Genomic DNA, 25,056 nt, shown 5'->3' with positions numbered 1-25,056 from the left:
TTTATACTGGCAAATATTAAAAGCCTTCATTCTCAGGTTCATGCTTTGAATATCTAGCACTACCACATCCCCCTTGTGGTTATGGAGAATATTTGCAAGACGCCTGGAGAAACCACTGGAAAGTCATACCCACACAATCGTGGTCTCAGACACCCTTTAGAAAACATAATTTGATTCCAGAATTCTTTTGATTAGTACTTTGAGGCTTTTAAGTGTATGGAACAAAAAAAAAAAAAGCAAATTCTTAGCCTCTTGACTGCACAGAGAATTGAGAACAGTCTCTCCCTGTCATATACAACATAAAGATGTAATGTTGTTTCTATTTTGCTTCACTATTTAGTATTATTTCCCTTCATCAGCATTCTGTTTTAAAATGTAAATCTCTACAAATACGGTTCATGAGCCTATAGCTTTGATGTCTTAGGAAAGCCTATCTCTGAATCTTGAAAAAGAGTTTTTAAGTAGACTAGTGAGGATAATAATAGTTAATGCTTAGAAAAGAGGGTGTGGGAGGCTTTAAAAAAATCTTAGAATCTGCATAATCTATGACCAACATTACATCTGACTTTTTCTTTTGGGGGTGAGGGTACTGGGGATTGAACCCAGGGGTACTCGACCACTAAGCTACCTCCTCAGCCCTGTTTTGTATTTTATTTAGAGACAGGGTCTCACTGAGTGCTTAGCTCCTGGGTTGCTGAAGCTGGCTTTTAACTAGCGATCCTCCTGTCTCAGCCTCCCAAACCTTTGGGATTACAAGCGTGAGCCAAGTCCAGCACCTTTTCTATTTTTCACTTTCTTCCCCTCAGAATGTAAACTCTTCAATTATTTTCTTTCCTTCCCAATTTTTCCACATTTCCTTCACAATTCCTTGCAGTGATGACCACTTAATAATACAGTACTTATTTATAAGGAAGTAGGGGCTTTAAGCATTTTCCTCTTTTGAAAGAGGACTTCAAAGACAAATGGCTTCATCATCAAAATCAAGTTCAATCTCACTGTCCTCTCATCAACGAACACGTTTTGCTTTTACTGTATTCCCACCAACTAGAAAAGTGCCTAACACATAGTTTGTGGAATCAATGAATTCCTTTTATAAAAAATGTGAAACTTGTCACAAAGGAGTAACTGACATTTTACAACCAGCACAAGGTTTGAAATGGTACAGAGGAGGCCTTCTGCCAGCACAGTAAAAGGGGAAGAGCCTGAGCTCAAGTAGTTTTTTCCTTGATCGTTTGCACGATGATTAGTTTTAGGGCGACCCAAAACTCTGAACGAAACGCTGCTTTAGAGGCTGGAAACCCGAGACTCCCGAGGTAAAACACAGCAAAAGTTTTGTCTACGGTCTCTATACCTAGGTGTATTTCAAATTATGAACAAACCATGGCACTTAACATAGCCCCCAGTAGGGCGCGCAACGCACGCCTGTAATCCCAGCGGCTCCAAAGGATGTTCAAATCGCGAGTTCAAATCCAGCCTCAGCAATTTGGCGAAACACTAAGGAATTTAGCGAGGCTCCGTCTCAAAATAAAACATAAAAAAGAGCAGGGCATGTAGGTCAGTGGTTTTGCAACCTGGGTTCCAACCTCAGTACCAAAAAACAAAACAAAGCCCCAGGACAAGATGGCGCCCTCCGCGAGAGAAGGGAGCGGGGAAAACGTCCACGCGCACAGTGCACGCGCTCGGGTTCGCTCTCAGCTGTATTCGGCCCAAACTCGCTTGGGCGGGGGCATCCAATAAACACTGTTAATCTCCCACTCCGTTTTCCACCAGTCTCTGCGCGCATGCGTTCTCGAGCCTTAGCTCAATGCCACCTGCGTAGGCGCAACAAGCTCCTCCCTCCACGCAACTGACGCAAGGAGTCTGTAATCGGTTCGCAATTTATCCCGTGTGACCTTGAGTCTTTCTTGAAGCTGGGGACCGCGGCTGTCTGAGGCGCTGCCTGAATATCCATCTCCACCTCTTCGCTTTTCACTATCCTCTCAGCAGCTGCGGCCGAAACTGGAGGGCAAAGTGTTTTCAACAGTCATGCTTCGGAGCACGTTATGAGCACGCCCTAGTTCCGGAAGCGGCAGTCGGGTAGGTTCTGGTCAGGCGGCGCGGGCGACGCCTCATTGGAAAAGTGGCTCTCTGGGCCTCAGTGCCCAATCTCCGCCCCACGACCCCACGTGGTTGGAGGTTTCCAGAATCGCTGCCACCACCGCGCCGCTCTCCTCCCGTCCAGCCGAGCGCTTCTTTGCTTCTTCCTATTCCTTAGGTCTAGCCGCCATGATAAGCGCTAGCCGAGCCGCAGCAGCCCGCCTCGTGGGTGCCGCAGCTTCCCGGGGCCCCACGGCCGCTCGCCACCAGGTAAGAAACTGTCGGGCCTTCCCGAAACGGCTCACGGTCTCAGGACTCAGTAGGGCAGGCCGCGCCCTTCAGGGTCAGGTTCTTCAAGGGAAAATCACGAGGGAAAGAAGGTAACGGACTTAAGTATTTAGCGTTGTCGGCTTAAGGCCTAGTTCTGGGCCCTCTTCCTCTGCCCTTCGGGTCCTGCTGAGTCACACTACTCGTGATCTAGTCTCTTATCCCACGAATTACGAGGTGGTGGTCCTAACAGTCTGTTCTGTGTCTGGTTGGATAGGTTTCGCCTTGGGAGAGGGATGCAGCCTGTTGGGAGGGAGCCGCTAGTATAGGTTTCATTTTCAGACAGGTTTTCCTTTATGCAGAGTAGTGTGTGTAGGACCCCGGTGGTGTGGTGAATAAAGGAAGAGAAATGACTGAAGAAGTCCAAAATCAAATTTCAGCTTCAGTTTTCGTGTTTAGGAACAGAAAATCTTAAGTAGAAGATTGTACTCGTTTGTACATCAGAAAAAGTAAGGACAAGAAAGAAGGTTGTGGTTGCTCTTCATCTAAAACGAAAACTACATCTTTGGTGAATGAGAATTGAAGCTATCCACTCAGATGTGGGTTTAATGGAAGGCTTGAAAGTAGTCCTAGGTTAGATGTTAACAAAGTAATAAAACGTCTTTTATCCACATGGAAAGCTTCTGCCTAACCCCCCCTTCCCCTTTTTTTAATGGCTCTACAACATTAATACCTTGACAAGGTCAGCACAAACTTCTGATTTACTTAGAATCTGAGTACACACACATTCAGGCTGATGCATAAAACTCTTAAATAATTAGAACAAGCCTAAGTTTTCTTATGTTGTTGATGACTGATGCAACTGTTTTTTATTTTTTAGGATGGTTGGAATGGCCTTAGTCATGAGGCTTTTAGGTTTGTTTCAAGGAGAGATTATGCGTAAGTATAACTTAATTTCCTTTGACAGAGGATACATATTAACGGTCTCTATATTTACGATTAACTATTCCTTTTTTAATAACCCATCCTAGTGAGAAGCACTACTTCAACCTGCTTATTTATAATGTAGTGTACCACTATTTTCCTCCCATATCAAATATTTGTGTTTCCTTCTGATTTGGAGTCCAGTAATAAGGTAATAACTATGACATTGTTTTAAATATCTTACAGATCAGAAGCAATCAAGGGCGCAGTTGTTGGTATTGATTTGGGTACTACCAACTCCTGTGTGGCAGTTATGGAGGGTAAACAAGCAAAGGTGAGCATGATAAGAAGCTCTGGGTCACATGGAGTAGCTAGTGTCCACTCCAGAATTATGTGCTTTGGGGCTTAGATGGGAATTCTGAAGTTTGGTTTGCATTTTAAAAGCTGCTTTTGGTTTCTTAAGATTTGTGAGGTGAGAATCTTTGTGATGCTGATAACTGAATGAATTTCACTTCCCCATGGGATTGAAAAACATTCACCTGGGATAGAGGCCAGACTGGCTTGCAGTGTAATAGTGCAGCAGTTTTTTAAATATATTGAACCAAGATGAGAGGTTGCAGGCTAGAAGCAAATGGAGTCACACATGCAAGAGCTTTCTAGATAAAGGCCGTTACTCTGAACCTACTTACTCTTTGCATGTAACATCTTTATTCCCTCTGGGTTGTTACCAAGATTTAGAGCACCCGAATAGTTGTGAGTTCTTTCAAGTTAAAAGTTTAAAGATACCAAACTGTTAAATGCTTTCAAGAGTTGGTATTTGCTGAGTTAGAATTCACAGTAGTAAAGCATGCCAGTTAATGCTGTATTTAAGCCTTTGTGAAATAGTTGCTGTTAATATTCTGGTGGGCTGGAGTTGTAGCTCAGTGGTAGAGCACATGCCAAGTATGTATGAGGCACTGGGTTCAATACTCAGCCTCACATAAAAATAAATTTTAAAATAAAGGTATTATGTCCATCTACAACTTTAAAAAAAAAGATGCTGGTGGTGACTAGAATCTTAATTCTTATTTTGGGGACTTTAGGTGCTGGAGAATGCTGAAGGTGCCAGAACCACCCCTTCCGTTGTTGCCTTTACAGCAGATGGTGAACGACTTGTTGGGATGCCAGCGAAGCGACAGGCTGTCACCAACCCAAACAATACATTCTATGCCACCAAGCGTCTCATTGGCCGGCGATACGATGACCCTGAAGTACAGAAAGACATGTGAGTAATAGCAAAAAACATAGTTATTTGCAAGGGCCAAACAGAACACTCTTAGCAGTTTAAGATCCTCAAAACATCTTTCTTTAGTGGATTACATGTTGGGAATCAAGAGGGGAATCCATGCCTCCGAAATAGGGGTACATCCTTTCTTACAAAGGAAACTTCATTTTTGCCTTCTTGGATTCAATATTTGCTGTGTTGATCATGCATGTAAAGGTTTATGAGATATTCCTGAACTATGTGAATCAATGGCAGAATAAGTTAATGGCACAGGTTCTATCATGTATTGTTCAGATATATACAGATACAGGGCAGGGCGATGTGGGGTGGGGGGACGACACTTGAGTTTGCTTTTATTTCAGGTTAAAAATACCAGACATGTAGAGTTACCCGTTTTTGTATAATTTTTAAAAATATTTTTAGTAGATATTCATGGTACCTGTATCTTATTTTTTTGTTTTGTTTGTTTTAATGTGCTGGGGAACGAACCCAGTGCCTCATGCTTGCTAGGCAAGTGCTTTACCACTGAGTCACAACCTCAGCCCCAATTTTTTTTTTTAATTGGTTTGTTGAACTTTAATTGGAGTGTCAGTTCTATAGTAATCACTGGGTTTTGTGACTGTTTTTTTTCCCAGTTAGGGTAATTTAAGGTTCGTCCTTATCTCATGGCTTATATCAATTTTCATTTCTTTTCATGACTAAATAATATTCTGTGTAGATATACTAAATAATATTCTGTATAGATAAACATTTGTTTAACCATTTGTCATTTGATGGACATTTGGGTTATTTTCACTTTTGGCATCTGAATGAATGCTACCTTAAGCATTCATGTACACATTTTTATTATTTTCTAAAGATTTTCATTAAATGATGTTATAAAATTATCCTTTGTTCATGAGTCTCTTGTGGGGTGGATAGTGGACATTTGTGACATAACTTTGTTTTATGGTAGGTCGAACTAGCCAGTTATCTCATATAATTCTCTGTGGCTTTCAGTAAAAATGTTCCCTTCAAAATTGTTCGTGCCTCCAATGGTGATGCTTGGGTTGAGGCTCATGGAAAACTGTATTCTCCAAGTCAAATTGGAGCATTTGTGTTGATGAAGATGAAAGAAACTGCAGGTGAGTGTTCACATCTGGAAAAGTTTGAATATTTTGACTTACCTGAGATTACCCCACTGTTCTGTAGCTGAGTCATGCCCTTTGTACAGAAAACTTAGGAAAGGCACAACTCTTATTATTCACTATATCAACCTCCTAATTTCACGTTTTCCTGGTAGTATGTGGGCTTGCTGCTTTTGTCTTGGAGAGTTTAGCGTTCCATATTGAAAGTCAAAAGGCTATACCTTAAGCTTTTGTCCCTATTAAGTAAAGCTTATAACTTTTGCGTTTTAAAAACTAGTAGCTGTTTTAAGTCTAAAGGTTATTGTGACTTGGTGAACCTTCACTAACATACTAGAGGTGAGATTTTTTTTGAGTTTTCAGCCAGTGTCTTTAATTTTGGAGTATTTCTTAAAGGGTCTTGTCTCCATGTTAATTACTTGCTAAAACACTGACCAGTGTTGTGCGTTGTCTTTGGTCTTAAAAGGATGACACAGGTTGCGAGGCTATGTTAATAATTCTGTTGCTTGTTTTTTGTGGCATAATACCATGATTAAATTTATTCTGATTCTTTTCCAGAAAATTACTTGGGTCACACAGCAAAAAATGCTGTAATCACAGTCCCTGCTTATTTCAATGATTCACAGAGGCAGGTGAGATCAGTTAGCTTTCTTCTTTACAAAATGTTGCCTGGGTCACAAGGTAGGGGAAAATGCTTTTATCTTTGTTTTCTCTAGGCCACTAAGGATGCTGGCCAGATATCTGGACTGAATGTGCTTCGAGTGATTAATGAACCCACAGCTGCTGCTCTGGCCTATGGTTTAGACAAATCTGAAGACAAAATGTAAGTTTGTAAATACAGTCCAGCCTGGATGCATGAAACTAAGGTCATGTAGCCATGAGACTCATTCTGAATCCTCTTTTTTATTGATTTAGCTTTGTTTGTATTTAGAGTAAAAATGTGCTTCCTTTATCTTCAAGTTATTTAAGATCATTCCATTATTTACTTTGGGGCCTTGATCATTTATTTTTCTCTTGATATTCATGTTGACAAGTATTTCTCCAAAACCGGGTTGAGTGCTGTCTTACTGATACTAAAAATTGAGTTCATTTTCTCTCTGCATTTTCCATATTTTTTTTAAAATCGGGGCCTTGTGTTAATGTATGCTCAAATGTCACTTAGGCATGTATCATGATTATACTTTAATGGCTAAGTTTAACTTCCTTTGGTTGTTGAAATTCAGTCCTTGGGATAAGTTCTGTATCATAAGGCTTTCTTTTTCTTTCTAGCATTGCTGTGTATGATTTAGGTGGTGGCACTTTTGACATTTCTATCCTGGAAATACAGAAAGGCGTGTTTGAGGTGAAATCCACCAATGGGGACACTTTCCTTGGTGGTGAAGACTTTGACCAGGCCTTGTTACGACACATTGTGAAGGAGTTCAAGAGAGAGGTTGGTTACCATTGTGGTTAATAAGTGTGAACATGGGGAATTTGAGAATTTCTTTGTTCAGAATACTCTTGACATAGTACCTTTATTTTATTTATGTGGGTGCTGAGGATCGAACCCATGCCTCACGCATGCCACTCTTGGGGGTTTTTTTGTTTTGTTTTTTTGGTTTTTTTTTTTTTTTGAGATAGGGTCTCACTAAGTTGCTTTGCATATCTCTGTTGTTCAGTCTGGCTTTTAACTCTCAATCCTCCCGTCTCAGCCTCCTGGGCAGCTGGGATTACGGTCATGCACTATCACACCAGGATGCTCTTGGCTTTTTTTCTACAACTTTTTGCTCTTAACAACTACTGAAATAATTGTGTTTCACTTTCATGGGCAATGAACTATTCTGGTTATTATAGCTTTAGAATGGGAATAATGTCAATCACTATAGAGTATTTGAAAAGGCATTAAGGGATCCCTTCTTTGAATTAGGAGTTCTAGAGCCAGAAAGAGCTGAAAATCATTCATTTCAGTCTCCTGACTCCAGTCAGATAGATACCCGTTTAAGAATAAGTTCTTTTCTTCCCCACAGATTTTTACGGTTAATGAAAAATAATTTATGTTTGCTTATGAAGATATGGCTGCATTTCATGGTGTTTTGCATTGTTACTGCAACTTAAGTAGTATTTATCACCTCACTAATGGTAATGTCATATCACTTTGTAGACAGGGGTTGATTTGACCAAAGATAATATGGCACTTCAGAGGGTTCGAGAAGCTGCTGAGAAGGCTAAATGTGAACTCTCCTCATCTGTGCAGGTAAGATGTGGGAAAATCCTAGCAGTGTTTATGGTTGTACTTGAATTTGTTTGAATAGTATATTCTGTTTGTCCCAATGGAAGTGTAATCTCTGTACAGTTTTTTGGTTCGTAAAACCTTTGCCATGAACAAAGGAGCAATGCAGTCATCTAAGTTTTTATTTTAGTTTAGTTTTTGATAGACCTTTATTTATATGTGGTGCTGAGATTTGAACCCAGTGCCTCACACATGCCAGGCAAGTGTTTATTTAGCAACAGGGTCTCACTGAGTTACTTAGGGCCTCTCTGAGTTGCTGAGGCTGACTTTAAACTCAAAATCCTCCTGCCTCAGCTTCCTGAGCTACTGGGATTAGAGGCATATACCACCACACTTGGCCTAAATCTGAATTTTTTAAGTGGTTTGTATGGAGTAACAAAGTTGTGTACAGTCATCCTAAATGTTGTTTCATTTCTGCTTCAGGTAGTATGACCGAACTTCACAATGTGGTGATTAGAGATAGGGTTAAAATATTTGTCACTAAACTGCCAGCTAATGCTTCCCAGGACATTTTGAAGGGCAGAGTGCTCGAAGAGACTGGTTTTAATGTGACTATCCCATTGATAGTTGATATTATATATTAGTAAATGTCAAACCAGAAATGATATAAAGTGGAAGTTTTGTGTGATGGTTTTAGGGGCTGGGGGTGTTGTTGCTAAGTGCTCGATCACTTGCTGGCATGCACAAGGCCCTGAGTTGATCCGAGCACTGAGAAAAGCAACAGAGTGATGATTCTCCAGGCAAACTGCTGGGGTTCCTTATTTTATCAATTAACTGCATGATCTTGTATGAATTACTTATTTATCTTAATCTCTTGGATAATAGTATTACTTTTGCTGTTAGAATTGGTTTCAGTAATAAAAGTTGGGTATGGAGGTGCATGCCCATAATCCCAGTGACTTCTTAGATGATCAACAGTGTTGCTTTTTTTTTTTTTTTTTTTTTTTTTTGGTACCAGGGATTGAACTCAGGGACACTTAACCACTGAGCCACCTCCCAACCCTATTTTATGTTTTATTTAGACACAGGGTCTCACTGAGTTGCTTAGCGCCTCACATTGGCTGAGGTTGAGGCTGGCTTTTAACTCCTGCCTCAGCCTCCCGAACCACTGGGATTACAGGCATGCGCCACCACGCCATGTAGGAATTTTATTCTTGAAGGTCCATTCTGGGATACTTTTCAGAAAATGGTGGGGGCAGGGCTGGGAATTGAACTCAGGGCCTTGTGCATGCGAGACAAGGACTCTACCAACTGAGCAATATCCCCAGCCCTAGAAAATTTTTTGAACTTTTAAACAAAATATTCTTAGTAACACATTATAAGATCCCATGTTTCATTTGGGATTTATAAAATACTGGATGTTACACAATGGGACTACTCACTGCTCTGCATTAATGTAATGGCAGTGTAACTCAATTCTTGTAATCTCTAATAAGAGTATTTCTGCAGCTTTATTAACATATATAAACTTTCTGGAATGTATAAAGCTCAGGTTATTTGAGTGCAAACTTAAGGCATATGTACAAAGAATATTTTTAAAACTTGGTTAAAAAAATGTGTGCCCGGCATAGTAGCACATATCCATAGCTACTTGGGAGGCTGAGGCCAGGAGGATTGCAATTTTGAGGCCAGCCTGGGCAACCTGTCTAAAAATTTTAAAAAAGGGCTGTGGGCAATGAAGTTCAGTGACAGTGTCTCTAGGGTCACTGTCTAGTATTACAAAGAGGGGGGAAAAACACAAAACAGTGTGGTTTTAAATGTTAAGTGGAAGAACAATTCTTCCTTCTGAATGGGGATTTCCTTGTCCACTCCATTCTTAGTTGTCAATATATATAGACCTTTTTAAGAAGGATTTTGAAATGTTTGTGTCTAGAAAGATAAGTTGCAGTCACTGCCTTTGGTTAATCAATTAAAGTGGGTTTGACCCCCTTTTGTGGCATTTCAAGTTTTGTGTCCCCTTACTGAGTATTAAACTTAACTACAATTGGTCTCCCCACTAATATGCAATTTTTTAAATTAAAGCTTTATAGATATAGATAGTAGTAGGGCTCATCCCAACAAACTCAAATGCATGTAGTTCTATTTCGGTTCATGATTCCCCACCCTTTTCCTTCCCATCCTCCTTCTCTCTCTCCTTTGTAGTCTTGACTTCCCTTTGCTCATTTTTATTAATTTATATTTGATTGTTTTTTTTCCTACCTACACATAAAGGTGAGGTTCCCTGTCATGTGTTCATATATGCACATAATGTGATTTGGGGGGATTACCAGGGATTGAACCAGGGGTACTTAACCACTGAGCAACACCCCTAGCCCATTTTTAATTTTGAAACGGTCTTGCTTAGAGCCTTGATAAGTTGCTGAGGCTGATCTGAATTTGCAATCCTCTTGCCTTGGCCTCCCAAACCACTGCACCTGGCTGTTTTCTAAGAGTTCATTCTGCATTGCTTCCCCTTACCCATCCTATCATTTCCTCCCCATTTCCTATATTTTACTCTAGCTTCTACATAAAACATTAAACTTTCTAACATGCGATTTAAATATTTTGTTTGCAGACTGACATCAATTTGCCATATCTTACAATGGATGCTTCTGGACCCAAGCATTTGAATATGAAGTTGACCCGGGCTCAATTTGAGGGGATTGTCACTGATTTAATCAAGAGGACCATTGCTCCATGTCAAAAAGCTATGCAGGATGCAGAAGTCAGCAAAAGTGACATAGGAGAAGTGATTCTTGTTGGTGGTATGACTAGAATGCCCAAGGTGTGAACCCATGGAATTCTTGGCATGGAGAAAAGGGGGGCCAGCATGTAAACTGCCAGGGGGCAGTTTTAAGAGGGATGTGATTGTGTCCTCACTAGAGACTTTTTGGCTTTTTTAGTTAAAGGGAAGCAGAATGTCTTTGAGAACTGTCCCATAGAGTTGCTGTATCACTGAAATTATATCCCCATCTCTCTTTTTTTTTTTTTTTTGGTTAGAGTGAGAGAGGAGAGAATTTTTTAATATTTATTTTTTAGTTCTCGGCGGACACAACATCTTTGTTGGTATGTGGTGCTGAGGATCGAACCCGGGCAGCATGCATGCCAGGCGAGCGCGCTACCGCTTGAGCCACATCCCCAGCCCCCCATCTCTTATTTATTTATTTGGTACCAGGGATGCTTAACCACTGAAACACATTCATGTCTTTTATTTAGAGAACAGGTCTCCCTGAGTTCTGAGGCTGACTTTGAACTAGTGATCCTCCTGGCTCAGTCTCCCAAGCCTCTGAGATTAAGGCATGCACCACCATACCTGGCAGAATATATGTCTTTACAGTTTATTCATCAACATCAATCTGAAAAAGCATAGATGTATGGAGAAATAATGACTTAAGCACTAATCTATTGATACTAAGCACAGACTTCCTTGATAGTCTGAATTAGAATTATATTCTGGGTTCTGAATTAGTGATCCTTGGTATTTTCTTAGTTTTTCTGTTGAAGTATTTGTGCTCAGGAAAAGAGCACAAAATTAATGGTGGGGGGTTCTGGGACAAGAGGAGTCCTGAATTTTAACAACTTATTCATGGTCCTATTCTAGTTGTACTGATTAGTCCTAATAAACAGAAGAATGTGCCCCATGTTAGCAACAGTTCTATTATGTTGCTTCCATTATTTGGTCTTCGGTTAATAGGACTTGGATGACAAAATTTTAAGTTCCCTTGCCTTAACACCATCTGTTAAAAATGATTTCATTAATGTGCAGGAAACCAGATAATAAATATTAGGGATATTTAGGAATAAAGGAAATCAAATATAAAAGGGCAATAAGTGAGAAACTCTGGTTAAAGAATGCATTAACAAGAATTCAACTATGAAATAATTTTAATAGAATTCTGTCTTTAGATCTGACTGGCTTAATTGGAGAATTACGATATTCAGGTTTTTATTACCTACCAAATTAAGTTTGTGTTTTAATTGGAGAATATTGTGTTCTCCACTTGAGTTCTCCATCTTAAGTTTTCTGTCTCACTCTTATTGGGCAGTTACCCTAAATATTGGCTGACATTTTTCTTCTTAATGCTTAGGTTCAGCAAACTGTGCAAGATCTTTTTGGCCGAGCCCCAAGTAAAGCTGTTAATCCTGATGAAGCTGTGGCCATTGGAGCTGCCATTCAAGGAGGTGTATTGGCTGGTGATGTCACAGATGTACTGCTCCTGGATGTCACGCCTTTGTCTCTGGGCATTGAGACTCTGGGAGGTGTCTTTACCAAACTTATTAATAGAAACACCACTATTCCAACCAAGAAGAGTCAGGTAAGAGCTCTCCTTCTCTTTGCCTCATCACAGAAGTATTATCTCTTTGTGCAATGATGTTTTTGTCAACACATCATTCTGAAGGAAAAAGTATGTGATGACATCCTATGACTGAGCACATAATAACTACTGATTTTTGTCTTGACACCTTCTGTGCTAATGCTATATCGTTGTATAGTACATTTGCTTAGTTTGAACAATAACTATGCCATTTTGCTGTACCAATCCTACTCCTATTCCCTGAAAAGACATAGGCCTTTGTTCTGAGGATAGTGTACGTTGGGATCCTTCCAGAAATAAATTCACTGGATAGGAATAAATAAAATAAATTCCTATCCAGTGACTTTATTTCCCTTGTTTGCCTTCTATAAGGAGAGTGTTTTAATTAGATTGTCAACCTGTGATGCACTGTTCCCCAGGTGTTTTCTACTGCTGCTGATGGACAGACTCAAGTGGAAATTAAAGTGTGTCAAGGTGAGAGAGAGATGGCTGGAGACAACAAACTTCTTGGACAGTTTACTTTGGTAGGTATTGAAAAATCTGAAAATTGTGTTCTCCAATTGCTTCATTCTAAAGTTAGATAGTACTCCAAATCCTATAAACTGCTGATGTATATAGGATGAATTCTGCAATCCATGCCTTTGGTGTTTATCAGAGCCTTCGAAATTTCATCAAGTACTTTATAAAATGTTTCTTCTAATCATGTAAGAGTCATTTGATGATGTTACTGGCTTTTGATCAGTATTGCTTTGTTCTTAGTGATATGAACTACAATGGAGAGGTTTCCTATCATTTACCATGTCCCCGGATAAATATAGCCATTATAGTTATTATTCACTGTACATGTAACTAAACTTCACAAGTATAAAGCCCTGTTGATGCAGCAGTGAAGCTACCACCCTCACTTTTATAAACTCATGGTTTTGTGCACTGTGTGAAGGTATCACTTGTTCCTTCCAGGAAGCAAATAATTTGTTTACCTAATGATCATATAGTTGTGACAATAGTAGCACTAGACCTCCTGTTAAAGGATCTTACTCTGAGTATTGCTTACTTTAGATTGGAATTCCCCCTGCCCCTCGTGGAGTCCCTCAGATTGAAGTTACCTTTGATATTGATGCCAATGGGATCGTACATGTTTCTGCAAAAGATAAGGGCACTGGACGTGAGCAGCAGAGTAAGTCCTTATCAGTTAAGAGTAAGGTGAGGGACCTCTGTTGGGAATTAGATCCTGTTGTTACGAGCACCTCTTTTTCTTCTCTGTCCTGAGGGGAGAATGAGTCTTCTTTACAGAAGTATAATGTTTTTCAGGGAATGGGGGCAAACAGGTAAGCAGTGAGCCCTCTGGTGAATTTTAAGTAGGAAAAAGTAGATCAGTTGACCTTGGCCAGAGGAAGAACGGATATGTAATTTTACCAAAGAGCTCATAGATGTTTTTTCTTACAGTTGTAATCCAGTCCTCTGGTGGACTAAGTAAAGATGATATTGAAAATATGGTTAAAAATGCAGAGAAGTATGCTGAAGAAGACCGGCGAAAGAAGGTAATTACTTTGTTGGTTTTTTTTTTTTTTTTTTAATGTTGGTAGATGGGCACAGTACCTTTATTCGTTTCAATTTTATCTGATGTTGAGGATCAAACCCAGTGCCTCACAAATGCTAGGCAAGTATTCCACCACTGAGCTACAACCCCAGCCCATCTTCTTGGCTTCTTAATCTTAGTAAAGCTCTCACATGAAAGTAGAGTTGAACATGTGGCTGAACTTTTACCTCTATCTTCACCTTTCCTTATTACTCAGATCTCTTTTGCTTTCATATAGGGTCTTTTTATGGTCCCAAACTCTTGGGCTTAAATAATATCCCACCTTAGCTACCTGAGTAGCTGGGATTACAGGTGTGCATGACCACACCCTTGCTTGAAATGTTTTTTCTTAGTCTTCTATCAGAATTCTTATGAAAAGAGTCTAGCTCAAACCTCTCTGAGTTTTGATTGGAAAAACATTTATATTAAACTTCTCATTTCTCTAAGGAACGAGTTGAAGCAGTTAACATGGCAGAAGGAATCATTCATGACACAGAAACCAAGATGGAAGAATTCAAGGACCAATTACCTGCTGATGAGGTAAACTGTTCTCAAACAACTGAAAAGATTGGGGGAATTATCACCACTGAGTGAAGTTTGTTTTTCTGTATATCATGATACAAGTGATTGTTTTTTTAAGTGTTCTGAATATTACTGCAACACATAATGGGACAGAAGACCTGAGAAAATGAAAATTTTTGTCTTTTTAAGTGCAACAAACTTAAAGAAGAGATATCCAAAATGAGGGAGCTCCTGGCTCGAAAAGACAGTGAAACGGGAGAAAACATCAGGCAGGCAGCATCCTCCCTTCAGCAGGCATCATTAAAGCTCTTTGAAATGGCATACAAAAAGGTACAAGGGCTGACGGGTATTTTGATCCTGGTTACTTTTCTTAATTACTGTTACTGGTGTTCTCTCCATTGTCATTTATGGAATTGAGAATAGGATTTTAAAACATCTCCTGCCATCTTGATTCTATTTAGGGAATGATAGTGTCAAAGCAATCAAGGGAAAGCACTAGTGTAGAGGATGGAACAGGAGTGCACAGGATGACACTCCTTTGTTTTGGTGTTAAACTATTAGCTTAATATTCTAAATGGGTATCAAATGTTTTCTTAACAGATGGCATCTGAGAGAGAAGGCTCTGGAAGTTCTGGCACTGGGGAACAAAAGGAAGATCAAAAGGAGGAGAAACAGTAATAGTACATTGGAGCCAAAAAGACCACATTCTATATGAAGCTTAGGAGTGAAGGCACTTCCTGAGCAGAAATGGGCAACCTTCAGTCTTTACTGTATTTTTGCAGTATAATTTCCTTGATATGTAAATTTAGTGACCATTAGCTGATGAACATTTAATGGGCAGTACAAAGTTCACAATGTTCTCTCCCTGGCCTGTTAATTTTCAGCTGCATGTGAAAGGGTTAGGGGTAGACGATTTACTAATCATTATAAAGACTTCCTGTTAGTTTGTGCTAAAGTGGCAATATTTTCAAGGTGTGAAACTGTATCAAACGCAATGAAGGAGATGCACCATAATAACCTGGAATGAGACCATAATGAGGATGAAGATCCTAGTTGGTCAAGAGCACTGCTGTAATAGCCGATGTGTACTCGGGGTCCTTCGGCTGAGGCCTTGCAGTGCAAGAGAGCTAGCTGTGCTACAGTTGTAATAGGTGGGACAGAGGAAGCTGGTCAGTGGAAAACTAAGCTATTTATGTTAGGTAGCTTAAAATAAGGTAGTTCTTAAATCCCTAATGTTCCTAAGGCATACTTTTCTAGCTACCCTCTGGCGCATCTGGCACCTACATCCTTGAGATTGTTCTTTTTGATCCATTCTGGATTTTTTAAAAAATAAATATGAAAAAACATCTTGATTTCTTGTTTTTATGGTGTGAGCTGCAGTTTAGCTTCGGGACTATGACATGTCACTCTTTCCATATTTTCCAAGGAAGAAAACAGGATTTTTTAGCACTGGATAAAGGGACGAACAAATCCAAAGATTCAGAAGGATTGGTATAAAAAGTCACAGGCAAATTTTAGATGTCTATTTCAAAGCCCAGGTCTTTTATTCAGGTTGCTGTCAGCTTAGAAATGTATACAACCAAGCTTGGCTTAAGTTGAAGAAACTGATACGTAGTAATCATAAGATGTATTTTGAGTGATTTCAAAAATAAGGAACCCAGATTCTTGATATGTTTGTGATTTCCCATCCTCAGTGTATTGGCTTGTCCCAAATTTTGATGTACTTTTAAATATCACATGCCAATGACTTAAGTGATATTTTTCTTATGTCTCATTAAGTAGAATTATTTCCCATGTCTCTGAACATACTTCTCTTTGAATTTCATGGATACTGAAGTAAACTTATACCATGTGTAACATAGCTCCTTTATAATTGAATGGTATTTAGAAATATAGGGCTCTGTGGGGGGCTTGTATTTTAGATAGGGGTCTCACTAAATTGCTAAGAGCCTCAGCCTCTTATGATTACAGGCATGTACCACCATGCCTATCAGAAATTCCCATTTTTAAGGTTAATACAATAAAATGCCCTAATGTGGAGGAAGTGAGTGATTTCTACATTGCATAACTAGAAAATTCACTTGTCCACTTCGTAACACCCGTGTGAAAATTATTAGGATTTGTGTGAGTTGATGATACTCAGGTTTTCAGCCACATGAACACTTGATAGGAATCTACAATGGTTCTGTCATAAAAGATGGTTTGTTATATTGGAAGATGCTTTTCTGATTGACCTCAGCTTTTCTGATTGACCTCAGCTGTGTTCAGATCAGTATGGTAGCTAAACTGTCCTCCAAGATTTCCAAGTACCCCAACTAATCATTAATAGCAAGTTTTAATCAAGGTTTACCCTTGGGACTGAAGCATACCCTGAACAGAATCTGGGTTCTACTGGAAAGGGTACTTGAGTAGATGTCTATAGCAATTGACTTAAGGTGCCCAGTAGGAGAAATAAACAAATTGAACTGTAATTCAGTTCTCTCTCAATCTAAGCTGTAATAGCATTAAAAATTTCATTAGGATTTCCCAAAGATATAAACCAATAGGATATTATATGGTCTGAGGCTCACTATAAGAAATTTGCTCATGATTATGGAGATCCAGAAATCCTTTCTACTGTGTGCAAGCTGGAGAATACTAATGGTTTATCCAAGATGAATGCATCTGCTAAAGCAAGCAAAGAATTCCAATTTTCTTCAACCTTTTATATCCCATCAAGGCGCTTACTTCGATATTTCACACAATAGAACACAATTTCCTCTACTTGAAAGTCTCTTGTTATAAGTACTTGATAGGATAACAAGTGTAATTTGTAATTTTTCTGCTATTCCTTCTATTCCTTCCTTAAGTTGGTCTTTGCAGTACCAATATATGTATATTTTTTTAAAGTTGCTCAAACCAAAACCTGCAGTCATCAAATCTTACCAAAGTATGTAAAGAATTACCATCTCTACTACTTTTATTGTAAATTACCTTGGATTACCTGAGTTTTGACCAGTCTATCCACTTAAACCATTGCTATATTGGTACATTGGTATTTTCTCACAGCAGTGAGATGGCACTCCCCTTCTCTAAGCTCTTCCCAAGGCCTACAGCTTCACATGATGTGGCCCCTCATTACCACTTTACTCTTTTCTCCCAATTTTATCTTCTGGCTTTTATCCCTTGATGGAACAGTCTCAACATTTCCATTTGACTCACATCACTTTTTTTTTTTTGAGACAGAGAAATATAAAAATAGCCCCCCTTCTCAAGTTTGTCATTTTCTATTCCTCTTAGAATTTTTTACTATTCAATTTGTCCTTTCCCCACCTAAAATGTAAGCTACATTAACACCAAAAATTGTTCATTGACAACGTCTCTGCACCCAGAATGATTCCTAGCACATAAACACTAAAATATTTCAAAATACCTCTACTGTCCAAAATTCAGGGTGGTTTTACATTTCCATTTTAGAAATTAAAGCCTTTTGGTTATTGATTTATAAATTACATCCTTGTCTGTCAAACTCACAATGGGGGTGGGGGAGCTTATACCAAATTTAATTGATAATGTGCTGTGAATCAAATTTATACGTTCACGTATGCTTCTCTCCATCTCCAGGCCAAGATAAAAGGTGAATTTGGGTTCATTTTAAATTGGGGTCTAGGCTGGGGATGTGGCTCAAGCGGTAGTGCGCTCGACTGGCATGCGTGCAGCCTGGGTTCGATCCTCAGCACCACATACAAAGAAAGATGTTGTGTCCGCCGAAAACTAAGAAATATTTAAAAATTCTCTTTAAAAAAAAATAAATAAATAAATTGGGGTCTTCCACATTGCCCAGACTATTCTTATAATTTTATGAGCCCAGGTAATCCTTTCCCAGCCTCTGTAGTTGGAACTACAAGCATGTGTCACCATGGCCAACAAGATGAAAATAATTAGAAAAGGCTCATCTCAAACTTGCAAGTCTCCTTTCTCAGCCTCCCAAATAGCTAAGGTTACACTTCAGCTGGGATTATTGGTGTGTGCCATTCTTTTTAAGTACCAAGGTTTGAACCCAGGGGGCCCTTAACCCCTGAGCCACATCTCCAGCATTTTTCATTGAGTCTCACCAAATTTCTTAGGGACTCACTAAATTGCTGAGGCTGGCCGTGAACTTGCAATTCTTCTGCCTCAGCCTCCTGAGCCATTGGGATTAAAGGTGTGCACCACCCTGTTCAGCCATATTATTTTCCCAAGAATGTATGAAACTAAAAAAGAAAAAAAATCAACTGAGGTAAATGGCATACAATTTTTTTTTTAAGATCATACAAGGAAAGTCTGCATGGCTCATGAATTCACAAATGCCAGTTACGAGAGATTGAGGCTACAAGTTCTTTTTTCCTCTCTTGCCTGCTGCCCTTCTGTTTGGATTATGCAGCAATGCTTCCCCCCCCCCACGGCTCCCCCATTTGGTGACACTGGGGATTGAACCCAAGACCTCATGATAGGAAAGCACTATATATATACCTGAGCTAAACCCAGAGCACTTTTTAAAAATTTAGACCAGGGTTTCACTAAATTGCCCAGGCTGGCCTCAAACTTGTAATACTCCTGCTTCAACCTCTCTAGTAGCCAGGATTACAGGCATGCACCACCACACTTGGTATCAGCAAGGTGGCTCTTGATTCTGAGATTTCTCCACATTGCAGAATTGAACCAATATATTCATAATAAATTACCCAATCAGTATTGTTATAGCAGCACAAAGTGGACTGAGATAGGATTGCCATTTATTCTGGTCATTCCCATTCTGTGTGCTATCCAGAAAAACCTTGGGCCACATATTTGGTTTTAATTTTCCAGGATATAGCCCCCAAAATTGCTGGGATTACAGGTATGCGCCACTGCATCTTGCTGGGACTTACTGAAGTTGTAAGTGCCTTAGAGATAACCAAATCCACAGATACTTTTCAAACTATTTTTTTCCGCTCTACCACTGAGTATACCCCAGCCTCAATACAGAACTCTGGGGCTGGGGGCATAGCTCAGTGGTGGAGCACTTGCCTTGCATCTGTGAGGCCGTGGGTTTGATCCTCATCACCACATAAAAATAAATACATAATGAAGGTATTGTGTCAACTAAAAAAATAAATAAATAATAAAGGTATTGTGCCAACTACAACTAAAAAAACTTAAAAGTAATAATAAAGGTTTTGTGTCCACCTACAAGTGAAAATATTTTAAAATTTTAAAAATATATAGAACTCTCTGGACAGGCATGGTGGTGCACACCTGTAATCCCAGCAGCTCACGAGGGTGAGGCAGGAGGATGGAGTTCAAAGCCAACTTCAGCAATGTTGAGGTGTTAATCAACTCAGTGATATCTGTTTCTAAATAAAATACAAAATAGGACTGGGAGGGGGTTGGGGTTGTGGCTCAGTGATAGAGTGCTCACCTAGCACACGAAAGGCACTGGGTTCAAACCTCAGCACCATGTGAAAAAAAAAATGAAATAAAGATATTATGTCCATCTACAACTAAGAAATAAATATAAAAAAAAATAGGGCTATGGATGTGGGTCTATGATTGAGTGCCCCTGAGTTCAATCCCCAGTACCACCCCCTCAAAAAAAACTCTGATCAGGGGCAGAGCAGACAGACATATAACTATTAAGACACCCAGGAAAATGTTGTTCGTTTAATTTATATTAATGAAGAAATACAAATTCCATTTTTCTACCCTCAACACAGAATGCTTCTTTGGTCATGGTCAAATGGTGGGTTTTTTCCACACCAAGCACTTCAACTTTCTGCACACGAGCTGGGTATCCTATGATTCACATTTTTTTTTTTTTAAGAGAGAGTGAGAGAGGAGAGAGAGAGAGAGAGAGAGAGAGAGAGAATTTTTAATATTTATTTTTTCGTTCTCGGCGGACACAACATCTTTGTTGGTATGTGGTGCTGAGGATCGAACCCGGGTCGCACGCAAGCCAGGCGAGCGCACTACCGCTTGAGCCACATCCCCAGCCCTCACTTTTAACTTCTGATATTATCAACCTGGAATTTGAATCAGATCCCACAAGTTAATGGCTCTCCCCACTTCTGATGCCAATCACAAGTTCCAGATTGTGACCTGTTTTTGACTAAGTGACTATAAAATCAGGGATCCTTTAACCCTAATTGCGTTTGGTAATTTGCTATGGTGGTGGAACAGAGAATTCAGGGAAACTTTATTTCAATTTAGCCTTTCATTATAAAGGATATTACAACAGATGCACATGGACAGCCAAATGAAGAAGTACACAAGAGTTTGGTTCATGAGCGTCCTCTGAGTGCAGGAATTTCTATTCCTGTAGAGTTGGAGTACAGAATCTTCCTAGTTCAAGGATGCATTCACCAACCCAGAAATTCATTAAATCTGTGGCAGAAAATAAAGTTATGAGACTAAGATAAAGCAAATCCAAAGTATAATTCCTGGAGATTTGTTTATCCTGGTAGAAAGACGGAGTCTGTAGAATGGGTCTGTAGGATCTTTCATCCTGCATAAGAGGCTGATGTGTTAACAACTGTTAGGAATTTAGAGCCTTTCAGAATTACAATTTAAAGTACTGGGTCTTTATATACCCTAGCTGTGGTATACGATAAAGTTTTCAGTTCCATTGACAGCTCTTGAATCCTTGGAATTTTCTGAGTTTCTTTTGTTGTTCATATGAGCCTCTTCAGATGGCCGCAGTTTATATTGAGTTTAAGCACTTAGGAGAGGGGCCCAAAGGAAACCTCTGGAGAGGCTGATCACGAGAAAGACCAGCTGGTTAGAGGGCTGGAACTTTCAGCCAATGCAAAGACCTCTGGGAAGAAAGGATTCTAGAGATGTGAGGGTCAGGGAGTAGGAGTAATAGGGATTGAACCCAGAGTTACTCTATTACTGAGCTACATCCCCAGCCCTTTTTAAGACTGGGTCTTGCTAAGTGGCCCAGGCTGGTCTTGAACTTGCAGTCCTCCTGCCTCAGTATCCTGAGTAGCTGAGATTACAGAAGTGCTGCAATATACCCAGATAGGTTCTATATAATCTATAGTAAGTTTTATAAAAAACTCTTTTTTTTAATTTTTTATTTTTTTAGTTCTCGGCGGATACACATCTTTGTTGGTATGTGGTGCTGAGGATCGAACCCAGGCCGCACGCATGCCAGGCAAGCACGCTACCGCTTGAGCCACATCCCCAGCCCCTATAAAAACTCTTGAACAAGATTTGATAATCAAGAACAACTCCTTCATTATTCAGAGAATCAGAGGTTATATATTCTACTCTTACCATGTAGCAGTTTGAAAAATCAGCATCACCCTGACATCACAAGTTTCCTTCTCAATCCTAAATGATCATAGTTCCACTTTATTTTTTAAAATATTTTTTAGTTGCACATAGTACCTTATTTTAATGTGGTGCTGAGGATTGAACCCAGGGCCTTGCACATGCTAGGCAAGCGCTCTATCACTGAGCCACAACCCAAGCACCCCCATCGTTCCATTTTAAAAGCCTTCACTTACTAGCTTCCCGTTCCATTCCTTCCAAAATTCTCTCCTGTCAGAGCCTTTGCCTCTAATGCATTGATGGAATCCAAGTTTAAATGCAGAGATGGTGAATTTGCAGCAATTAGGCAAATGAGCTTTTGGGGATACAGTTGAACTGCCTGGAGCTGCAATATTGAAACACATTTCAAGAATTCAAAGGTTAGCCAGGCATGGTGGTGCACACCTATAATCCCAGCAGCTCACAAGGCTGAAGCAGGAGGATCACAAGTTCAAAGCCAGCCTCAGCAATGTAAGGTGCTAAACAACTCAGTGAGACCCTGTTTCTAAATAAAATACAAAATAGGGCTGTGTCAGTGGCCAAGCATCCCCAAGTTCAATCCCCAGTAACCGCCCCCCCCCCAAAAAATTCAAAGGTTGACAAATACCAATTCCACCTGAGATGTGACCAGATGAAACCATGAGCTGGTCTAAAAAGCTTGGAAAGTCTTCAAAGGAACCTAAAGATACAATATAAACATAACAAAAGGAAGGTAAAGCAAGGAAACCTAATATAGAAAGTAGGGTAAGGGAAATGAAGTAGAGAAAAGCTTAGGACACAGTAGACCCTAGTCAGTAAACAGCATATTTAAGAAGACCTCACTGGGGCGGAGGTTGTGGCTCAGTGGCAGAGCGCTTGCCTAGTATGTGTGAGGCACTGGGCTTGATTCTCAGCATCACATGTAAATAAATAAAACAAAGGTCCACTGACAAGTAAAAAAAAAAAAAAATAATAAGACCTTACTGCCAAGCACAGTGAATAACAGGCAGAGCTGGAGTACAATGTTATACAATGAGAGACAACATACTGGAAATTAAAACAGAACCTAAAGAGATTCCTTTAGGGGGAAAGAAAACTTGCCCCATAGAAGTCTGTGTTCCTAGCCTATGGAGAGATAGGTAATCAGATCATTGATATTATGCACTGAATAATGAATATGGAGCTGGGAAAGCACAAAGTAGCTGAGTGACTGAGCAAGATCTTTTACCTTTCTTTACCTCAATTTTCCCATGCACGAAATGGGGGTGACACTCCCATTTCCAAAGTGTAGACAAAGTTGAGAAAACATGCCAAAAGTATTTAAAGCCCAAATAAACAGCAACTGCATGACTGACATCACTACTTAAACATCTTATAAGCAATCTCAAACAGCAATAGTTATTTTGTGGTGCTGGGGATTGAACCACAGTCTCATACATGCTAGGAGAATGCTCTGGCACTGAGCTGCAAGCCAGGTTCCAACCATTGTAAACTTAATAGAGCTAAGATGAAATTCTCAATTATCCCCGAGCAAAACCTGTTCCTCCTCTTTCCTACCTCAGTAAATGTCATCATTTCAGTACTCTATGGGAACCTTTCTTCCTTTCTTATCCAGGCCATATATGGGTCCAATTCATACAGATTAACCTCATATATACCGTATCGTTATTCATTCACTTCCATCTGCACTGCCGCCACCCTCTTCTAAGCTACAGTCATCTTTCACATCGTACTGAAGCGACCAAAAGGGTCTATAGGTTTCTATTTTTGCCCTCTCCAATCCAGGCAAGGGCTCTAAAGTCTTTTAAATATTTAGAGAAAAAAACCAAACAGCTTAAAAGACCACTACGTGACCCCTTCCCCTGTTGCTTCCTCAAACCACACTCCCCAACCCCTGCTCCAGCACTGGTTAATTTTGTAGTTCCTCAAACGTGCTATGCGCCTCACTGACCAACTCCTATTCATCTTTTACGCCTCATTTCAGAGTTGGATCTCCCATCATCCACACTTAGAGCCTTAAGTACAATTTATCTGTACAATTAGATTATTACACCAAGATATTAGAAGCCGGGCGCAGTGGCGCACACCTGTAATCCCACAGACTTGGGAGGCTGAGGCAGGAGGATTTGCGAGTTCAAAGCCAGCCTCAGCAACTTGGCGAGGCACTTAGCAACTCAGCGAGACCCTGCCTCTAAATGAAATAGAAAAAAGGGCTGGGACTGTGGTCCAGTATGCACACCTGGATTTAATCCCCCGTACCCCGCCCCCGCGCCAAAAAAAAAAAAAAAAAAACGAGTATAAACCCAACTAGACAGTAAATTCCAATAGGGTAGGCACTGTTACCTGTCTGATGCACTCCTGTATCCTCAGGAAAACAGAATGTAGCACACGGTCTGGGTTCAAATATTTGAATGAACCCGAGATGAGAGGGACCAAATGGCCAACTAAAAAAATTTAGCTCAAATACAAAAAAGTTCTAATATATACAGCTACCAATTTTGCTCCAGACCAAACATACATGGAGTCAAGACTAGACAGCTCAGACCAAACTATATACGTGGAGTCAAAATACCGCAGGTCTCCTATCTCAGACACTCCTGCTTTCTTAAACCTCACACAGTTCCAAGTCCAGAGTGAACCCATACAGAGCGACAAGGAACGTGCCTCCTTCGCCCCTGTGGATGAGGGTCGCGGACCAGGTAGTTCAGGCTCCTGATCCGGGCTCACTGGCCAGGATTCTGAACACTAGTCCTCGAAGCAGTGACGCACACAGGCCCAAACACTTCGTCAGCGAAGTCGCTTAGCCCGAGACGTTCCTTTGAGCCTTCTGAAGCAACACTGGACGTGCGCGTCGAGCCCCAAGCTCCTCTCTTGTGTCGCAGAGCTTCAGGTGCCTACCCTGTTCACTCAAGAAAAAGCAAAATACGACGACCCCCGTGCCTCGCCCTTTAAGAGCCACCCCCATTGGAGCCTGGCGAAGCTCTAAGCAAATCGTCGCGAGAGCCGCTGGCTTCCGCCCGCTTCCTACTCTCTGCATGCCGGGACGGAAGAAACGCGGTACTTCCCGCCCCCTGCTTCTACCTCACAAGGCAGTGCGGCCGCAGCTGCAACCAATCACCAGGCCCGTTGTAGGCCGCGGCACAAAGGGCCAATGGAAAGTCGCGGCGCGCGCAGAGCTTCTCTTCATCAGAACCAGCCCCCTCCCTTCCGCCCGCCGCCTTCCACTCCGCCCCTGGCGGAGGAAGTGATATCACAGGCCCCATGTGAGCGGATTGCAACACATGCAGCTGCCTGGAGAGAGGGAGCCGGTGTCCTACGTCAGAGCCGCCGCCGCCGCGGAGCCGCCGCCGGGGAGGAGCAGCCGCTGCCGCCCAGGACTGGGCCTTTAGGTGAGACAGGGGAGGGAAAGGCCAGTGACCTATCCGGCGGTCCGCGCGGGGCGGGGA

The 25,056-nt window shown here is 40.7% G+C and overlaps 2 protein-coding genes, 1 long non-coding RNA gene and 1 other non-coding gene across 4 annotated transcripts in view; 3 read left to right on the top strand and 1 right to left on the bottom strand.

Annotated features, from left to right (window-relative positions):
- The first annotated feature begins 2,141 nt into the window (after positions 1-2,141).
- Hspa9 (heat shock protein family A (Hsp70) member 9) lies at positions 2,142-15,666 on the top strand. Its single transcript, XM_005327259.5, has 17 exons — positions 2,142-2,346; positions 3,224-3,282; positions 3,514-3,601; positions 4,350-4,531; positions 5,531-5,655; positions 6,214-6,287; positions 6,372-6,478; positions 6,925-7,087; positions 7,796-7,888; positions 10,479-10,688; positions 11,992-12,219; positions 12,639-12,743; positions 13,279-13,396; positions 13,666-13,760; positions 14,246-14,338; positions 14,510-14,650; positions 14,921-15,666. The coding sequence occupies exons 1-17, from the start codon at positions 2,266-2,268 to the stop codon at positions 14,996-14,998; spliced, it is 2,040 nt and encodes a 679-aa protein (XP_005327316.2). The 5' UTR covers positions 2,142-2,265; the 3' UTR covers positions 14,999-15,666.
- On the top strand, positions 12,268-12,339 carry LOC120885987 (small nucleolar RNA SNORD63). The gene has a single exon (XR_005728772.1). It is a non-coding gene; the product is annotated as a small nucleolar RNA SNORD63 (small nucleolar RNA).
- Positions 15,667-19,961: 4,295 nt separating the features above from the next.
- On the bottom strand, positions 19,962-24,680 carry LOC106144950 (uncharacterized). The gene is made up of 3 exons (XR_001229819.4): positions 23,954-24,680; positions 21,829-21,977; positions 19,962-20,701 (listed from the first exon to the last, which is right to left on the bottom strand). It is a non-coding gene; the product is annotated as an uncharacterized LOC106144950 (long non-coding RNA).
- A 161-nt stretch (positions 24,681-24,841) lies between these two features.
- Etf1 (eukaryotic translation termination factor 1) overlaps positions 24,842-25,056 on the top strand; it is a 29,088-nt gene continuing 28,873 nt past the window's right edge. The window contains exon 1 of the mRNA XM_005327257.4: positions 24,842-24,999. The gene's annotated coding sequence lies outside the window, so the exon portion shown is untranslated. The remainder of the gene's footprint in view (positions 25,000-25,056) is intronic.

The sequence above is a fragment of the Ictidomys tridecemlineatus genome, chromosome 1, assembly GCF_052094955.1.
Source record: "Ictidomys tridecemlineatus isolate mIctTri1 chromosome 1, mIctTri1.hap1, whole genome shotgun sequence".
Taxonomy (NCBI): Eukaryota; Metazoa; Chordata; class Mammalia; order Rodentia; family Sciuridae; genus Ictidomys; species Ictidomys tridecemlineatus.
This window is presented reverse-complemented; position numbering and strand designations above follow the sequence as displayed.

Excerpts from the sequence above, each read along its gene's own strand:
- Hspa9 (XM_005327259.5), top strand. The coding sequence starts at position 2,266 with ATGATAAGCGCTAGCCGAGCCGCAGCAGCCCGCCTCGTGGGTGCCGCA. Across the intron at positions 3,283-3,513 it reads GTTTCAAGGAGAGATTATGC|ATCAGAAGCAATCAAGGGCG; the intron begins GTAAGTATAACT and ends AATATCTTACAG. Across the intron at positions 13,761-14,245 it reads AAGAAGACCGGCGAAAGAAG|GAACGAGTTGAAGCAGTTAA; the intron begins GTAATTACTTTG and ends CATTTCTCTAAG.